The following is a 17,213-nucleotide window of genomic DNA, read 5'->3' on the forward strand; positions in this document are numbered from 1 at the left end:
AAAAAACTGTTTTACAAAAACAAAGGACAAACATTCAACATAATTCTCTGTAACTGCTCTCCCACAATCACATGCATTTTAAGTCTAGTGTACTGTAAGTTACTTTGGACCATCTAGCAAACAAGATATAAATCCTATCTCATACACTATGATTGATTTTGCAGAAGGCATCAGAGAAACAAAGAAAAAAAATTACTTCCGTAGCAGAAATATTTGTTAATAACTGACCAGTCAGAACGCCGTTCTTCTCATTGGGATCTCTCCAGCTGACTTTGAGAGAAGTGTCCAAAATCTCAGTGAAGCTCAGGTGACCCACAGCACCAGGGGCTGAAAATACAGGACAGAGATCAGACTATGAGCCCTTCACAGGTACAGTATACCTGGAGATGTGAGTGTGATTTCCATTAAAACCAGGGTCAGAGGTTATACTGCTTCCACTGAACATCAACAATATCCACGCAAATTGTGAATGTGTGTGTGTAGGAACAGCACTCACTGTCTTCATGTGTGCGCAGTCGTCGTGGAGGACTGCGAGGACCATCTCCTGGTGTGGTGAAGCAGAGCACAGAGGTGAAGTACTCCGAAAACTTCTTTAAGCCGGTGACGTGACCCACATGCACGCTGTCCTGGAAGTTCGGCCGAACGGTCACTATTGTCATCTCGTCTTCCTTTCCTGGCTCCCATGCTAACAGCTAAAAAGAGCAAGGGATAAATGAACGATCCAGTTTCTTTTTTTTAATTCTTCATTAAAATGGAGGAGACCAATAATAATGGTTTAGTCAAACTTTTTTTTTTAAGTTGATTCTGATGTCTGAGTCACAACAGTGAAGTAAAATAATAGTTAAATAAATGAATGAATGAATGAATAAATAAATAAATAAATAAATAAATAGATAAATTAGTCTAAATGTTGCATCCTACAGAATGGAGAAGAGTGATATAATGGTTTAGTCAAGCATTTTTTATGTCTGTGTCACAATAGTGAAGTAAAATAATAATAATAATAATAATAATATATATATATATATATATATATATATATATACTGTATATAGAGTGAAGTGCCCTGTGCATTGACACACATTTTGTGGGCGTGTTTGCACCATTACCTAATTTGCATAATGGTGTTCAAACAACACCATCAGAGCGTGTGATTTATTCCCCACTGAGAATGGCTGAATGGTCACAGATCTCCTCTCTTTTCCCAATACTATCATAGATTATTTGGCATTTCAAAGTTTATAGACACTTGAAACTCTCCTCTGAGGGCACTAAAAAGGGAATGAGAGTTATAAGATTGCTCTCGAACGAGTCCACAGAGACAAGAAAAAGCATGCCGACAAATATTCCCTCCAGTCCCAGCTGTTGTTGTCTGGGACCGAGCCTAGACCTGGCTAATAAGCTATTAAGACTAATGTGTCCGGCTGACTGTCTCCATTTTGTAATTGTTCTAAACAAATTTTTCCACAGACAGTCTGGCTATAAAGAACCAGAATGACAGGAGGATCGATTCCGGATCTCTCAGCAAAAACGAAAACAATGGAATGAGAGCAGGGAGGCTGAAAGAGACCTTTAGCTACCCTTGCATGAAATCTCAATCTCAACAAACTAAAAAACCTCAAAATAAAAGCTGCGTTTAATGCATTTTCAGCAGCTCAGTTCTGAGTGCAGATTTCTTCTCATTCCTTCAGCGTTTACCTTGTAGCCCTGGTTGATGCCGTTGATGAACTGCGGGTTCGGGGCTGTCCAGGTGAAGCGTATTGTGGTGGAGTTGAAGGGCTCTGCTTTCACATTGCCTGGAGCGATGGTGGGAACTGGTTGACAGGTAAAATGGAAAAAGGAAGACAGAGATGGAAACAAATGAGACTGAGACTTCTTTTTTTGGTGGCATATTTTGGCTGCTAAACCCCAGAAAATTGATGGAAAAGATTAATTAGTTCTGACTTCGCAAATTATAGAAGGGGTACAGCAGCATCTTCACAACTAAGCAGGGGAATTTTAAAGGAATAATTACTCAAATATGCCTCATATTGTTCCAAACGCCTACACTGTCATTCTTGTATGGAAAACAAAAGGGAATTTTTTAAAGAATCTTTACACTGCACTTTTACAACAACAGTTCACAGCGACCTTAAACCAAAGTTTGATTTTCAGTTAATAACTATTAAAATTTTTGTCTGCTACATAAAGCTATTGCATAACCTCACAAGACTTTGAATTTAGGGCACAAGTTGTATGGAGCAGCTCCTTTCAATTAAACCAACATTTAATTGAAAAGAGCTATGTGAAGACTGCGAAATTTATCCTTTCATAATCAAAAAAAAAACAAAAACAAAAAAAGCATGCAGGTTTGAAATAATGCAATTTATAATTATTTTGTATATATAATTATTTTGATTAACTATTCCTTAAAAAGCATTTAAAAAAAGAAAAAAAATTATTATTGAGTCCATCAAACCGTGATCATTTTTTCCCCCCCACGATTCTCTGATGAACAGAAAGTTCAAAAGAACGGAATTTATTATTACGTTACTAATCCAAAACATTTGAATGGAATTTTAACCCTCACCTCCCTGGAGTGTCCACTCTGTAACCTTATGGGAGTAAACGCCCAGTCCAGCTCCATTAAATGCCGCCACCTCAATTTCATAATTCGTCCAGATGATGAGATCCTCCAGCAGCAGGTTGGTGACATCAGGGTTAGAGATGTTTTTATACTGGATATCCACAGGCAGACCGGTCAGACGATACCTGAGATTAGCAGATGGTCAAATTGTTACTGTCAAGGACAGATGCAGATATCTTCTGATCTTAACGTACAGAGAGCTTTGACAGAGCGCAGAATTGATCCAAGAGAACCCTCTCTGAAGGGCTCTGATAAGCATCTCTAAAAATACACCCTGTCATCTACTCTTCATAATCAGATCTGTCTGTTGGTTTTTGTACAGCAGCACCATCTATAAGCAACAGAGGGCGACAAAGAACCACTCTAGAAATGTTATGGCATTCTGTGTGTTTTCCCTGAGCTGAGCTGAGGACCATATGGGGCGACCAAGGTCAGGCACCATTACTTATGTTTGCAATACCAAAAAAGGCCTTCAGCTTTCCTCAATGATGAACAGGAAAAATATATAAATAAATGAACAAAAAGTCCATTTCACTGTCATCACTGACTGCAAGGAAAAAGCCCTGAAGTGCTCAAATCCTGGAGTAGCCTTGAAATAATACAATACAATCAGATTCACCCACGAACCTGCTGTGGGGAAAGATAATCTAGACCGGCTGGAAAAGAGTCATATTGGCATGACCTTGGAAAAAACATACTACAAAAGACAGAGAGTGAAATAAGCGTCAAAAAGAGAAGTGTTTAGGATACTACAAGTCCCCAGACATGAGTAAACATGTCTCACCGGATGATGTATCCTCTCAGGATGCCATTTTGGTGGCTTTCTGGTGGTGGCTGCCATTGAATCATGATGGACTGGTTGGTGCGGCCACTGGCAATGACGTTCTGAGGCGGAGCGCTGGGCGGCTCCTCTGGAAGAGACACCCTGGAGGAGAAAAGATAAACACAAGCAGTGGTTAACCAATATGAATTTTTTGATGGCTGATGGCCGATATAAAGCCAATATATATATAACACTATATAGTTTGAAGATAGTAAATGACATTCTGCAAAGAAATGCATATGTATCTTACAAAATATTAACTAAATTATAAAAAAAAAAAAAGTAAAACAAACAGAACTTCTCGATTCTGTAATCTTATTATAGTATTTTTCTCAAATATAGAAATAGTTATCAACCCAACAGTATAATCATCATACTGGTACATACATTTTCTCAAAGACCAGGTAATGATATAATTTTTATACCATTTACTTTCTTTGTTTAATATTTATGTTTTATAAATAATGAAGACAATGTTTTAATGGCATTCTCAATGCTGTCAAAAATAAAAGTCCCACTTCTGGCACTTATTGGCCAAACAGAAAAAAACGTACCGTTTAATGCTGAAAACTAAACAAATGACAAATATGGGCAGAAATATTGCCTTCACCGATATATCGGTTGACCACTAAACAAAAGATAATACTTAAACATGAACACAAGATAATAATTAACATTATAAAAATAATAAAGAATATTGTCTAATGTAAATGAAGACCAGGAGCTTCAGATGTAACCAAAGTTAAACCTTTTAAGGAAAGACGGTTCACTCCACGACCATCTTAGGCAGCAAAAATGCAATTTCAAATCAGCATTATGGACATTAATGATATCAAAAAGTTAGTTTTTAGACTAAAATAACACTTAAAACATTTTTTTTTTCTTCAGATTAGTCCAGTCCAGAACGGTCACAAACACCAAACAATGAAACTGCTGACTAGCCATTGGCTTTTTTACTTGGAAGGCAGGACTTCTTTCATTCTAGCCAGTTTCTTCATTATTCTGCAAATGGTCTGTCTCTGCTACAGACTTTCTAAGATGTAATATAATCATAATATGTGACCTGTGCTGGCAAAATGAGTCACAATGAGCAATTTTTCAAAAATGAAATATTTTTATATTCACATTTATTTCCCCTAAATGACCTTCAGAATGATGTATGATTTGCTGAAATCGGACAAAAAATGACTGAGCTACACGTGTTTGAAGTCGATAGAGTCAGCAAAGTAAATTTTGGTTCAAGGTTCAAAAGCACAGAGCAACGTTGCATCTTTTCCTCCATTTATTTTCTTAATAATAATTACCATATTATTAATCACAATATAGCTATTTTTTTCTTTTATCTTTGTTATTATAAATAAGAACAGATGCAAAAAACAACAAAAAAACAAAACAAACAAACAAACAGTAGAACAAATATAGGAAAAAAAATTATAACTTTTTTCATTTTTGCAAGAAAAACAAATAATCAAATGTAAAAATCCCTTTAGTGTGCTAATTACAAATAAACTGATTATTAAAACTACAAAAGCAGTTAAATCAAGAGCAGTAATTGATTCCCTCTTTTCTTTTATTGTTAGATTATCATTAATGAGACAAACGGCCTATATATTAAGACCTACTGTAATACACGGATCTAATATAATGTTACTCATCAGATGTTTTTCCCCAACAGTTCCCCAAACGTTCACTTAAGACATAACAGATTATGTTTGTGTGAATACTTAAATACTGTAATTCTGTATATATTTATCAGGATCGTGCTGTCGGAAGTGCCTTTCTGCACATGCTTCGGATGACAGTCAGTGTGAGAAGCGAGCAGAGAAAAGGTACTCCTCTCAGAAAACGTGCAAATAATGATAATTTTAGATGTTTAATTGCTATCTGGAGCATTGGGATCGCTAGATGAGGGTTTAATTAACTCATTTTTGTGAAAATCTCAAATTCGACTGAAATCGACGTTATTTACTTTTTTGCGTGTAGCTCAAAATTACCCCTCGTGCGCATTCAGACTCATTTTGCCAGCACGGGTCACATATGATCTCTCTCTCTCTCTCTTATATAGGGTGGTATCATCCTGTATATTCTGAGTTGGGATTATCTTGGCTAGAAGAGGTTTGTCTCAAACCTCAGGAGAACTAGAGGGATTTGAGTCCGTTCTGATGGGGGCATTTGCTGAATGTCTAATTTAAGTGTCGAAAAGCTTTCTTTACACGCCGAGGGCTTTGATTACACTGATCCTTGGAAGATACACTGACACACATAAACGCCATCCCAGAAAAATACAGCCGTATACACACACACAGCATTCAGACAAATAAATCCTCCTATTGACACTGTCCCACGAGAGCGCAGGCAATTTTCACATGCTGTGACAGAGTGGTAGATTTATCTTTATGGTCAGACAGGGCACAGCTGTAATACGCGGCAGGCTTTAGGACTCTGTGATCAGCTCACCGGTCAGTCTCCTTGCTGAACTGGCCCTTGCCAACGTCGTTGACGGCACACAGACGGAACTGGTATGAGCGCGCCGGGATCAGCCCATTGACTGTTACAGCAGTCGACTCCGGCTCAATGCTGGCCAACAGGACTGTCCAAGGAGCGTCTGTGTAGAGCAGATAATGAAGAACATTTAATGAGCTAGGTGAAGAACTAAACCAACATTAAAAAAAAAGAGCTTTTGCATAGGACAGTCTTCTTAAGGTCCTATGAAGCCATTGAAGAACTTTTCAAGTTCAATGGTTCCATGTACTAGTGCTTCAAAAAAAACAGAAGGTGATACAAAGAACTATCAATATGGTGATATGAAAAATCTATAAAATAGCATCAATTACGTTTGTTTGCTTGTTAGTTTTTTTTTGTTTATAATTATTTGTGATATTGTTATTTGCTGAACCCTATAATAAATAATAATATGAAATAGTACAATAAATATTATGGTCATTGTTTCTTATTCTTCTTATTATAAACAAACATATTTTTTTCATATTACATTATTATTATTATTATTATTATTATTATTATTATTGTTGATGTTATTATTAAATGTTAATTGTTGTTCATTTTTATTTTAATGACATTTAATAATAATAATAATAATAATATATCCTTATTATTACTATAAATTAATTATTATTATTTATATGATTTTAATAATACTACTACTACTACTCTATTTAACATAATTACGACTTTCAGAACATCATCAGTGAAAATCATAACAATGTAACTACATCAATGTCACACAACTTGCCCAAGATTAATGATCCACATATGAGGTCTTTACTCACTGTTTTCAGACACTTCCAGAATGTAACGGATGAGAGGACTGTTCCCGTCAAAAGGTTTGGCCCACGTCAGGTTTATGGCTCTCTTCTCTGTGGTGCTTAACACTGCGCTGGGGTTCTCAGGGGCATGAGGTAACTGCCTGTGGGTAGCATGTTATTTAAAAAGGGAAAGTGTGAGATAGTCTTGACGTTTCAGGGCCATTTAATGTGCACTCCATGAGGCATTATATCTCATGTCTGAATAAAACAAGAACATGAATGGGTCTACAAAAGAGAGGTCAGCGAGGATTGCCGTTTAGAACCATCCATGTTAAATGCTATATAGTTGACTAGTTCTAACAACATTATTGAATGTAATAACAAGCTGCAACCTCTCATCAGCAACCTAAATGCAACATATACATTAAATATAGAATATTACTTTGTCTTTATCCTTTCTCTATATAAGACATGAAGAAAAGAAGAGTTTTAAGAGAATGGGGATGTTTGACAAACGTGAAAATAAATGAGTGAGTATAAAATGTCTATAAGACTACTGTATCAATCGATAAGAGACATGAACATTAATAAAAAGAAAGAGACAAAGTGAATCACAATATGTTTGATAGATAAAAGAGAAAGATGAAGATAAACAGAAAGAAAAAATGAGGGCAGACAATAACCGCTGTGCTGTTAAATTAAAAAAAGGAAGCAACGAGGCAGAAAAAGAGGCCGAACGAGTGCAGGTGATAAACAGGGATATTGAAAAACTGAATGAGATACGATTCAGCAGGGAGAGAACAAATCAAAAAGAAATGATCAGAAGAGATGAAAGACTGCATGGCTAGGGAACAGAGCAGAGAGGATGATGGGAGTGCGTCTTCATCTCTGACCTCACGCGTAAGTGCGCACTACGGGAATCATTGCCGCCCACTGATGTCACTCTGCAGGTGTATGTGCCGATGTCACCTGACCAGGTCTGAGAGATGTGCAGCGTACCGTTGACATCCAGCCGCAGTCGAGGCAGAGACTGAGGGATGATCACCTGACCGTCCTTCTCCCAAATGAATCTGAATGCACACACAAACGCCAACATTAACCACAAATACTGTACAAGTCTTCAAATATCAGTTCATTTTGAGACCATTGTTGTGTATTGCTGTTTTTAAAACTGTTTATTCTTTTATTCAATTGCATATAACATCAAATCCAATACAATGCACTTTCTAATGTGACATTTCTGTGTAAAACAGAACATTAAGTGGAAAAACTGTAAGTGGGACTTGATTTGATCAATCTGATTTTGATCTTATTGTGAAAATTTAGGTTACAATGTTATTAGTGGTGCTTGTTAAAACCCTTCACTACTTCAAACCTTTGAATCAAAAAATTCTTCCCGTAAGCAACATATTTACTAGAAACACCCTAGCAACCGCTAAGTAAACACTCTATCAGAACACTCAGAACCCATCAACTACCTAGTGATGGCCTATCAACCACCCAGAACACCCTAGAATACTCTAGCATCCACTTCGTAACAGCCTAGCAATCACCCAGAACATTCTAGTATCCACATAGTAACACCCTAGCAACCACCCAGAACATTCTAGCATCCACATAGTAACAGCCTAGCAACCACCCAGACTCTTCTAGCATCTATCTAGTAAAACCCATGAAACCACCCAAAACACTCACTCAAGGATTAACTTAGTAACACCATAGCAATCACCCAGAACATTCTAGCATCCACCTAGTAACACCCTAGCAACTACCCAGAACATTCTAGAATCCACGTAGCAATGGCCTAGCAAACAAATACACTAACATCCATGTAATAACGGCATAGCAACCACCTACAACGTTCTAGCATCCACCTAGTAACACCCTAGCAACCACCCAGACTGTTCTAGCATCCATCTAGTAAAACCCCAGCAACCACCCAAAACACTCAATGATTCATCTAGTAACACCCAAGCAAGCACACAGCACATTCTAACATTCACCTAACAACACCCTAGCAACCTAATACACTAACATCCACCTAATAAAGTCATGGCACCCACCTACTGTAGAATGTTCTAGCATCCACGTAGTAACACCCTAGCAACCACCCAGGCTGTTCTAGCATCCATCTAGTAAAACTGAACCTGAAACCACTCAGAACTCTCAAGAACATTCAGAACATGCTAACATCCAAAAAGAAAACCTAACCAGCATAACATCATACTAAATCCCTCAGAAAACATTTGCAAACATATCAGAAAGAGAAAGTCATTACATTTTAACGGAAGATTATGAAAACAACCATTTTAGGACTCTTAAGGATGAATTATTACAATTATTATGTGAACAGGTTCAATTCAGATTTGATGTTGTCTTGTTAATTAAAGTTAACCTAAAAATTTAAATCCCTGTATTAAATGACGAATTACAAATAACAGTTTAGAATAAAGAGAGAAAGCATGGCATTTGATAATACAACTGTATAAAGAATGATTTATTGCATCATTTCATTGACTTCCTTTGTGCTGCTGGTCTGGCAGACATCATAGTTACCGTATGACACCTGTGTGTATGAATTAGCGTATTTAACTGAGCAGTTCCACATATTACATTCATCACAAAGACACTGTACAGAGTTCAGGGAACATCCAAGGTCATCAGAAGCTTCTAACAGATGTGCCCAAGCTCAGCATAATCAATAAGACTCTCTTACACACGCTGGAAACAGATACGCATTCACAAACACTCGTGATTAATTGCATCATGGCCTGGCTTGTTGGAAATCCTTTTACTGCTGCTATCAATTACTGCTTGCATCCAACACAATTACCCTTCCTTCTCATCGCTCATTCTTTACGAAATCAGAGAAAAGCTTCCACGGGTGTTCGGAAGGAGGTAAAGGAGGACAGAAAGACACGGAAGAGGAAGACAGAGGGGGAACCTGACTGAATCACTGAAAAAAACATACTCTTAAATGTCGTCACTAAATGAAGTTCAGGTTCTCATTGGGAGGAACTCTTTGGAAGTTTGCAGGTTTTTTAATGAGAGTCTGGATCTTGCCATCAAATCACTTCTCAATGTCGGTCTGCTGTAAAGGAGGACAGTCGAGGCTGTAGACTTCCAATTGAGTGCACTGGGATTTCAGGCTGATTCAAAGGATTCTGGGGAACTATACGGGGGTTGTAAATGTTGAGATAATGTAATGGCTCATGATTTCACGCTGGTGCGGCATCATTAACACTAGACGATTTTATCCATCAGGATTTGAATGCCGTGAAACATGGCAGGCTATGATATTGCTAGGGCATGCATCACTACCACTAGTGCTCATACTCAGGGTAAAGCATTTTAACAACCCTTGCATTCCAAGTCGGGAGTGAGATATTCCTACTAAGATATTCCTAGGTGCTCCATTTCCAACGCTGTTCAAAGACATATAGGCAAACAAAATGGCAATGTTACCGTTAGCTTTGCAGTTGTTTGATTGTCAACAAATATGTTTTCTAGCAACACAATTGTGGAGTGAATACAATGTAGACCTAATAATGTCCTAGCAACCACCCAGAGCACTGTACAACTAGAAATACAACAGTCGACTGATGAATCTCTAGTTCTGGAGTGTTTCGGCTTTTTAGTTTTATTTTGGCCGATCTCTATTCCAGGAATTGCACACAAACTGCACTGCGATCCCAAATTTACCAAAATGTAATTTGTGTGGAAATATTACTAAGTCTAAACAGGACGTTAACACAGGCCAGAAACGCTGAAGATAGACGCGGAAAATACTGTATCAGGCAGAGCAAGATCCTAAATACTGAATTGGGGATGAGGAGGTATATGAATGTATAACTGAAGGGAACTGACTGTCTTCAGGCATTTTCTTTTCCTCTTATCTCCATTTAATGCCTGTTAAAGTAGTGTTTATGAGTGCAGCGCTGCTTTGTTTACAGCAGCAACCAAGGAAACGCTATATCGCTGCTGTTCCATAAGCACCACCTACTGTCAGAGAGTGAATTTGCATTTTCATTCAGTTGTCTGCAGTTTTTGTTTTCTGCAGGTGTCTTATGTTGCATGTGTGTAGCATCTTTGTTTGGATCACGACTAAAATGCAATGGTTGCCTTTAATTTAAAATGGCTACAGATATTTTGCAATTTGCTTGTTATAGAGCAAATAAACAACAAATAAACTGGCTCAAACAAAGGAAAAGAAAAAAAAAATCGGCTATGAAAAATCATGATCGGTGCATCACTATCTAGAATCCATCTGGTAATGGCCTAGCAATCACCCAGAACATTTTAGAATGTTGTTTTTCAAAAACACCCTAGAAACCCACATTTTCAGAATCTGATGAATCATTACATTCATTACAATGTAAATAAGGAAAAAAAAAAAAGTTGGAGTCTGATTTAAAGTGGCGTTTTAAACCTTAAGAGTATTTAGGGACTAAATAATATTATAGACATCTCGGAACTGCAAAGCAATGCATTTTGCAACTACATAGTAATGCCCTGCGTAGCATTTTGAAGGCGAAGCACTCATAATTTCTTCTAAAAATGTATATATCTAGCTAAATAATATTATTTTTCTCCACCCACATGGTTGCATTAGTTTAAAAGTAGTTTCAAAAAAAGCAAAACGTTTTGTGTTTACAACAATTATTTGCAGTTAAGTGTATGTGGGCTGCACCTGACTGAGACGCTGGGGTCATGCGTCACACCGCAGGTCATGGTGGCTTTTGTTCCTTTGATGACGCTCTGATCCTGAGGAGGATTAGAGATGCGTGTACGTGCTGTTCGATAAAACAAAGGAAATGCACATCAGTATATACACAGGTGTATGACACAAATATGCAAACACACTTAAACATGGACATCGTAAAGAACAAAGATATCCTGTGATCTATACACTTCAAAACACACACACACACACACACACTCACCCCAGACCACGAGGTCGGCCGAGGCCTCGTCTATGCCACGGGAGTTGCTGGCCATACAGGTGTAGGTACCGGCGTCTGATATGTGGGAGGGGCTTATGAGTAAACTTCCTGACTCCAGGAGAGTGAACCGCGGGAGCTGAACCGAACCGCTTGCTAGCACACGTTCTCCTGTGGAGAACACATACCCAGATATAATATGTAAAAGATATAATATGTAAAAAAGTGCAATTTTGTTATTGGCTTTAAACCAAGATGCAAGTCAAAATTAAAGCCTATATAAAAAGTTAAAAATAAAAATCAAGTTGCATGACACACATAAAGCCTATAATAAAGGAATTTGAACTATTATTTCAAAATGCTATTTAAAATTATATGATTTATTAAATAAAACTATATTATATTATATTATATTATATAAACTGAAAGAACACAAAATCTCTGTTTTTAAATAATTATTTTATTGTTAAAGGGGAATTAAACATTCTGTCAACTCTGTGAGAAGGATATTGAGTGAAGGTTTCAAGCTTCAGAAAGGACACAAAGGCACTATGAAAGTAAAATAAAGGTGGTCAATATGACTCATGTACTATATTCCAAGTCTGAAGTCATGCTGTAGTTTTGTGTGAGAAACTGACTGAATTTTAAGTTACGATGAACTGAATATTCCTCTCCAGTGAGCTGTAACTGATTCATTGAAAAGATTTGACTCGAATGAATGATTTGTTTACTAATCAGACATCACTACTCTCTCATGAACACACCAAAAGAGCTAGGGCGATTTTTCATTGGAAAAAAAAATTACTTCAATTTGGGTCTACTGCTCACACAATGGTATCAGAGCACTTGGACTAAAGTGTAAGAAGTCATATGGACTACTTTTCATGCTGCTTTTGCATCCTTTTTGAAGCTTGACAGCCTCAGTTCCTGCTCATTATAATTGCGTGGACATGAGGGACCAAAACAATTCCTTTAAACTTCTTTTGTGTTCCACAGAAAAAGTCATATGGGTTCGAAACAACAGACGGGTGAGTAAACAATGACAGAATTTTCATTTTTGGGTGAACTAATCCTTTAAAGCCACAAGCACTCTTGTTTACTATCCTTCTGCTCTGGCATGAAATGTAAAGCACGGTGCTGGGGATGGACATTCTCCTCTAATTTGTCGGTCTTCTATACAATTATTCCTTACAAAATCTTAATTTTGTGGCAACAAATATCTTATATTTCAGATGGTTCTGGTTAAAGATGTATTTGAAGCTTCTACAATGACTTTGAAGCTTGGCGAGACTTCTTTTAAAAACATTATAAAATCTTGCAGACCTCAAACTTTTGAACTGTATTGTACATACAGTACATTCAAGATTTTTTAAATGTAGATTTGCATAATTGTAGCCCATGTCAAATCACACAATCAGTTTCATGCCTGATGACATCCGAAGAGTATAACATGTCATGGCGACATTGCAGCAAAACAAAAAGAGTGGCAGAAAATAACCAGCCAGAGCAGGTAAAACAGAGGAACAGAGAGGCGCAGAGGTGAAGTGCAGCCTGGGAGCTGACACTTTGTAGTTGATCTTCTGAAATGTGTGAGTGTAGACAATGAAGGATGTGTTGTTCACCTTTCTGCCAGGTGATGGCAGGACGGGGCGCTCCTGAGGTCTCACAGTGAAGGATAACTGACATGCCGTCAATCACAGTGCTGTCGGAAGGCCCTGCCGTGATGTTCGGTGCTATACCTGTGAGAGAAGCACAGAAACTGCATGAGAAACAGAGATGTATAATGGCACACGCAAGTTCAAACACCTCCTCGCATTCGCAAGCGCTGGGAAATCACACAAAACTCGATTCACGCAGATCAAAGCGCGGCTTAGAAACCAAACAAGTAAAGAAAACAATGGAATGAAAGCAGGTATGAAACTAAAAGTTGAACAACAGAAGAAAAACAATTCACTGGGAAACGTAGACAAGCAAGTTAAATTGGGATTTTGGAGGTGGGCGAACAAACAGTTCCTCACAACTTAATACTTAAAGGAATAATTCACCCCAAAATTAAAATTGCGTCATTATTGATTCACACTCATTTCATTCGAAACCTGTATGACATACTTTTTTCTGTAGAGAACAAAACATAAAATTTCATTGTCCAATGTTGTTTTGGACCCCATTGACTTTCACAGTTTGAACAAAGATAGCTCCTCAAAATATCATCTTTTGTGTTCCACAGAGTAAAGCCATATAGGTTTGGAATGACATGAACTTGAGGTAAAGTATGACAAGATTTTCATTTTGGATAAACTACCTTTAACTTTAGTACCGTCCATATCCAGTATCTGTGTTCATTGTAAGCAGAGGTAAATAGCGGCTAGCTTTGGCGTTTAGTGTTTTAGAGAGCTCTATGTGTCTCTGAGCGGCAAGATAAGCTCAGTCAGTCCTCTATAAAAGCCCTCTTTATCTCTCCCTGTCTCTCTGACGGTCTCTCTCCTCCTCACAACTCTTCCTCACAACAGGGTATTAATCACAGCTTTAGCACGCCGACAAAAAGCACATCAGCGACACGAGAGAGAATGAAGACTGGGAGAAAGAAAGACAGGAAGGCATTGTTGGTATGGCATTCAAAGCCTTTTTGATTGCAAGAGAAAGAGATCGAGAGAGAGGTAGAAGAAATAAACGGCCACATGTATTTGTGCATTAGTTTATGAGAGCATGAGAGGCAGAAAGAGGAAAGGTGTAATCCGGAGAGTGGGACAGGCGGATGAACTCACTCGTAACGGCGAGGTAGGTGTTGGTCTGCACCTCTCCGGCCTGGTTGCGGGCGAAGCACTGGAACATTCCGGTGTCGTCGGGCAGAAGGCCGTTAACCTGGAGACTACCTCCTGCCAGCACTCTGTAGCGCGGGGTCTTCACAGGGCTTATGGGTACCGCGTCCTTGTACCACACAATATCAGGCTGTGGCACACCTGAGATGAATAGGAATGTAAAGGTGACCAACTGAATGAAGAAAGAACTGAATAATAAGATATATAAAATAATATAAATTAAACAATAAGATAAATATTAAATATAATTATTTAATAATAATAATAATAATAATAATTGAAATTATATTAAAATATTATAATAAAAATATAATATATTACATTTATACATAAAAAATAAATAAAGATATTATAATGTATTTATTTTTATTTGATTTATTATGTAAGAACAAATAATTTATTAATAATTAATAAATTAATTAATAAAAAATAAACATTGTATATAAACTATTTAGATTAAAATATATATCAATCAAATATACATTTGATATATTATTATAAAAATACTGTATACAAATATAACACACATATATAATAATGTATAATATATGTATAATAATGTATTAATAATTAACATATAAATTACAAAAATAAACACTGTATATAAAATATATAAATTAAATTAAAAACAAAATCTAACAATTATATATAATTTCTTTAATGCTATTCTATTTAATTCATTGTATAAAATTAATAATCTAACACACACACACACACACACACACACACACACATATATATATATATATATATGATATATGAATAGTGAATATAACAATATAACATTACCACACTGGGTACGACGCAACAAAGCTTCAACTTTTCCATGAAACACACTGTTCAAAAATCATGTTCCATATGGCTGTATATTGAACATCTGATTGACTGATCTGTTCTGGTTAAATGTGGATGCTTTGTGCAGCATGCTGCTGTCAGTAAGGACAGAACAAATCGCTTGATGCTTGAAAAACCTCATTAGGAGGAGGTGTCTCACCTCTGGCCTGGCAGGGAATGTCCACTACTTTTTCCATCTCAGCTGTGATGTGTTTTTCTGGTTCCTTCACAAACTGAGGCAGTTCTAAAGGAAAGAAAGAGCAAGAGAGAGAAGGTTATGACCTCCACATGTGCACTTGAGAGAAAAATACCACAGACAAATGACACAGGAAGCAAGATTGAACATTTTCAAATAAATATGACTGTTGTTTGATTTTTGAGAACATCCTGTTCAAGTTTTTTTTTTTTGGTTTTACTCTGACAACAGAACATTTCCATAGAGACAGAGATAGAAAAATGGCCCTAAAGGAAACATACACTGTAAATAGTGACTAGTTACATTTAAAATTCCTAGTTGGCTTACTAAACGTTTTGCTGTTCAAAAGAACACCATTTGAAACAGAAATATTTTTTATGTATTGTTTTAAGCATTATTTTATTTATTTATTTTGAATGCATTTTTGCTAAATAGTAATGGGCAAAAATAAACATCTGTATTTATTCTCCTGGAAATCAAACCCAAAACCTTGTCATTGCTAACATCAGTGCTACCATTTGAGCTATAGGCAAACTGCATGACTAAAATGCAACATCTTTATTTATTTAACACGACTTTCTGTTCATTTGGCTTCAAAAAGTGAATCAGTGAGAGGTGCAAAGTTCCTTTACTTCTGCTCATGCTCATCAGCTTCAACATGTCCACTGTTGCTCAGTGAATATAGATTTTTATGCTGAATTTAATAGGTTGACTCAGCACACTGATTATAATGAGCAGAATATTAGTCTGAACATTATTTATTCATTTATTTATTTTTACAGTGGAACATTTGTATATCAGCACTTATTTAGTATTCAATATCCTGCCTCGATAAACAACAACTGCTACAAAAATATAGAATATGGCACTTAAAATGTCATTCATGGATTTCTAATGCACTTGTGGATTTATTTACACTCAAATTTACAACTAGTATAACTGTAGTACCGAGCACATGCAGGTACGCTCCAGCACTGACAGAGGGAACGCTGCTGCTACGGAGGACAGCTTCACACTCGTAGAAGCCAGAGTCACTGACCACTGGACTCAACACCGTCAGTCTACGGTTAAAATCACTCAGTCCACTCCTCACTGGAACACCATCCTTCTTCCAACTGATGCTCAGCTTTATTAACGGCCTGAGAGAGAATTACAGTGGGGTAGAAAGTGAAAGGGAGGTTATTTATTATAACTTTTATTATATTTATTATTATATTTTATTATACTTATTATATCTTTTGCTTTTCTGACTAAATAAATTTGAAGTAATGTTCCATGTACAAAGCAATTGAAGTTCTATCACCAGAAACTGTGATATATTGTGAAATATACCAGAAAATAATTTTCACTAGTTCCTCAGTCTGAAAACAAAAAAGCAAACATTTTTCAAAATAAAGCACTCACCTTGAAAGTCCATGGGATAAGACATTTAAAATACACACTCCTCCACACCATTTAAAGATGGTGATACACATGAGGATAGCAGACAGAGAAAACAGTAGTAATTCATACTTTCGTATTCACCTAAAACATAATAATAACTTCCATAATGTGCAGTATACACTGAAAACTGCATTTAAAAATAATGGCCAAAAAACAAACAAACTAAAAAGCTATTTGAAATATATGCTAAATACGTGTTGTAAACAGCATTGATAAAGAAAATAAATAATAATAAAAAAAATATATACATATATATATATATATAT

The 17,213-nt window shown here is 36.6% G+C and overlaps 1 protein-coding gene across 1 annotated transcript in view; it reads right to left on the bottom strand.

Annotated features, from left to right (window-relative positions):
- The window catches only part of LOC107753272 (protein sidekick-2-like), a 314,203-nt gene that overhangs the window by 29,349 nt on the left and 267,641 nt on the right, over nt 1-17,213 (bottom strand). Inside the window, exons 7-20 of the mRNA XM_016569403.1 lie at nt 16,453-16,643; nt 15,469-15,552; nt 14,421-14,615; nt 13,278-13,394; nt 11,659-11,826; nt 11,406-11,508; nt 7,609-7,785; nt 6,740-6,876; nt 5,907-6,054; nt 3,411-3,551; nt 2,570-2,751; nt 1,699-1,814; nt 497-692; nt 229-327 (exon numbers count right to left, since the gene is read on the bottom strand). Of these exons, the coding sequence (XP_016424889.1) occupies nt 229-327; nt 497-692; nt 1,699-1,814; nt 2,570-2,751; nt 3,411-3,551; nt 5,907-6,054; nt 6,740-6,876; nt 7,609-7,785; nt 11,406-11,508; nt 11,659-11,826; nt 13,278-13,394; nt 14,421-14,615; nt 15,469-15,552; nt 16,453-16,643 (2,054 nt within the window). The remainder of the gene's footprint in view (nt 1-228; nt 328-496; nt 693-1,698; nt 1,815-2,569; nt 2,752-3,410; nt 3,552-5,906; nt 6,055-6,739; nt 6,877-7,608; nt 7,786-11,405; nt 11,509-11,658; nt 11,827-13,277; nt 13,395-14,420; nt 14,616-15,468; nt 15,553-16,452; nt 16,644-17,213) is intronic.

Source organism: Sinocyclocheilus rhinocerous, unplaced genomic scaffold, assembly GCF_001515625.1.
Source record: "Sinocyclocheilus rhinocerous isolate Xijiao unplaced genomic scaffold, SAMN03320098_v1.1 scaffold411, whole genome shotgun sequence".
NCBI lineage: Eukaryota > Metazoa > Chordata > Actinopteri > Cypriniformes > Cyprinidae > Sinocyclocheilus > Sinocyclocheilus rhinocerous.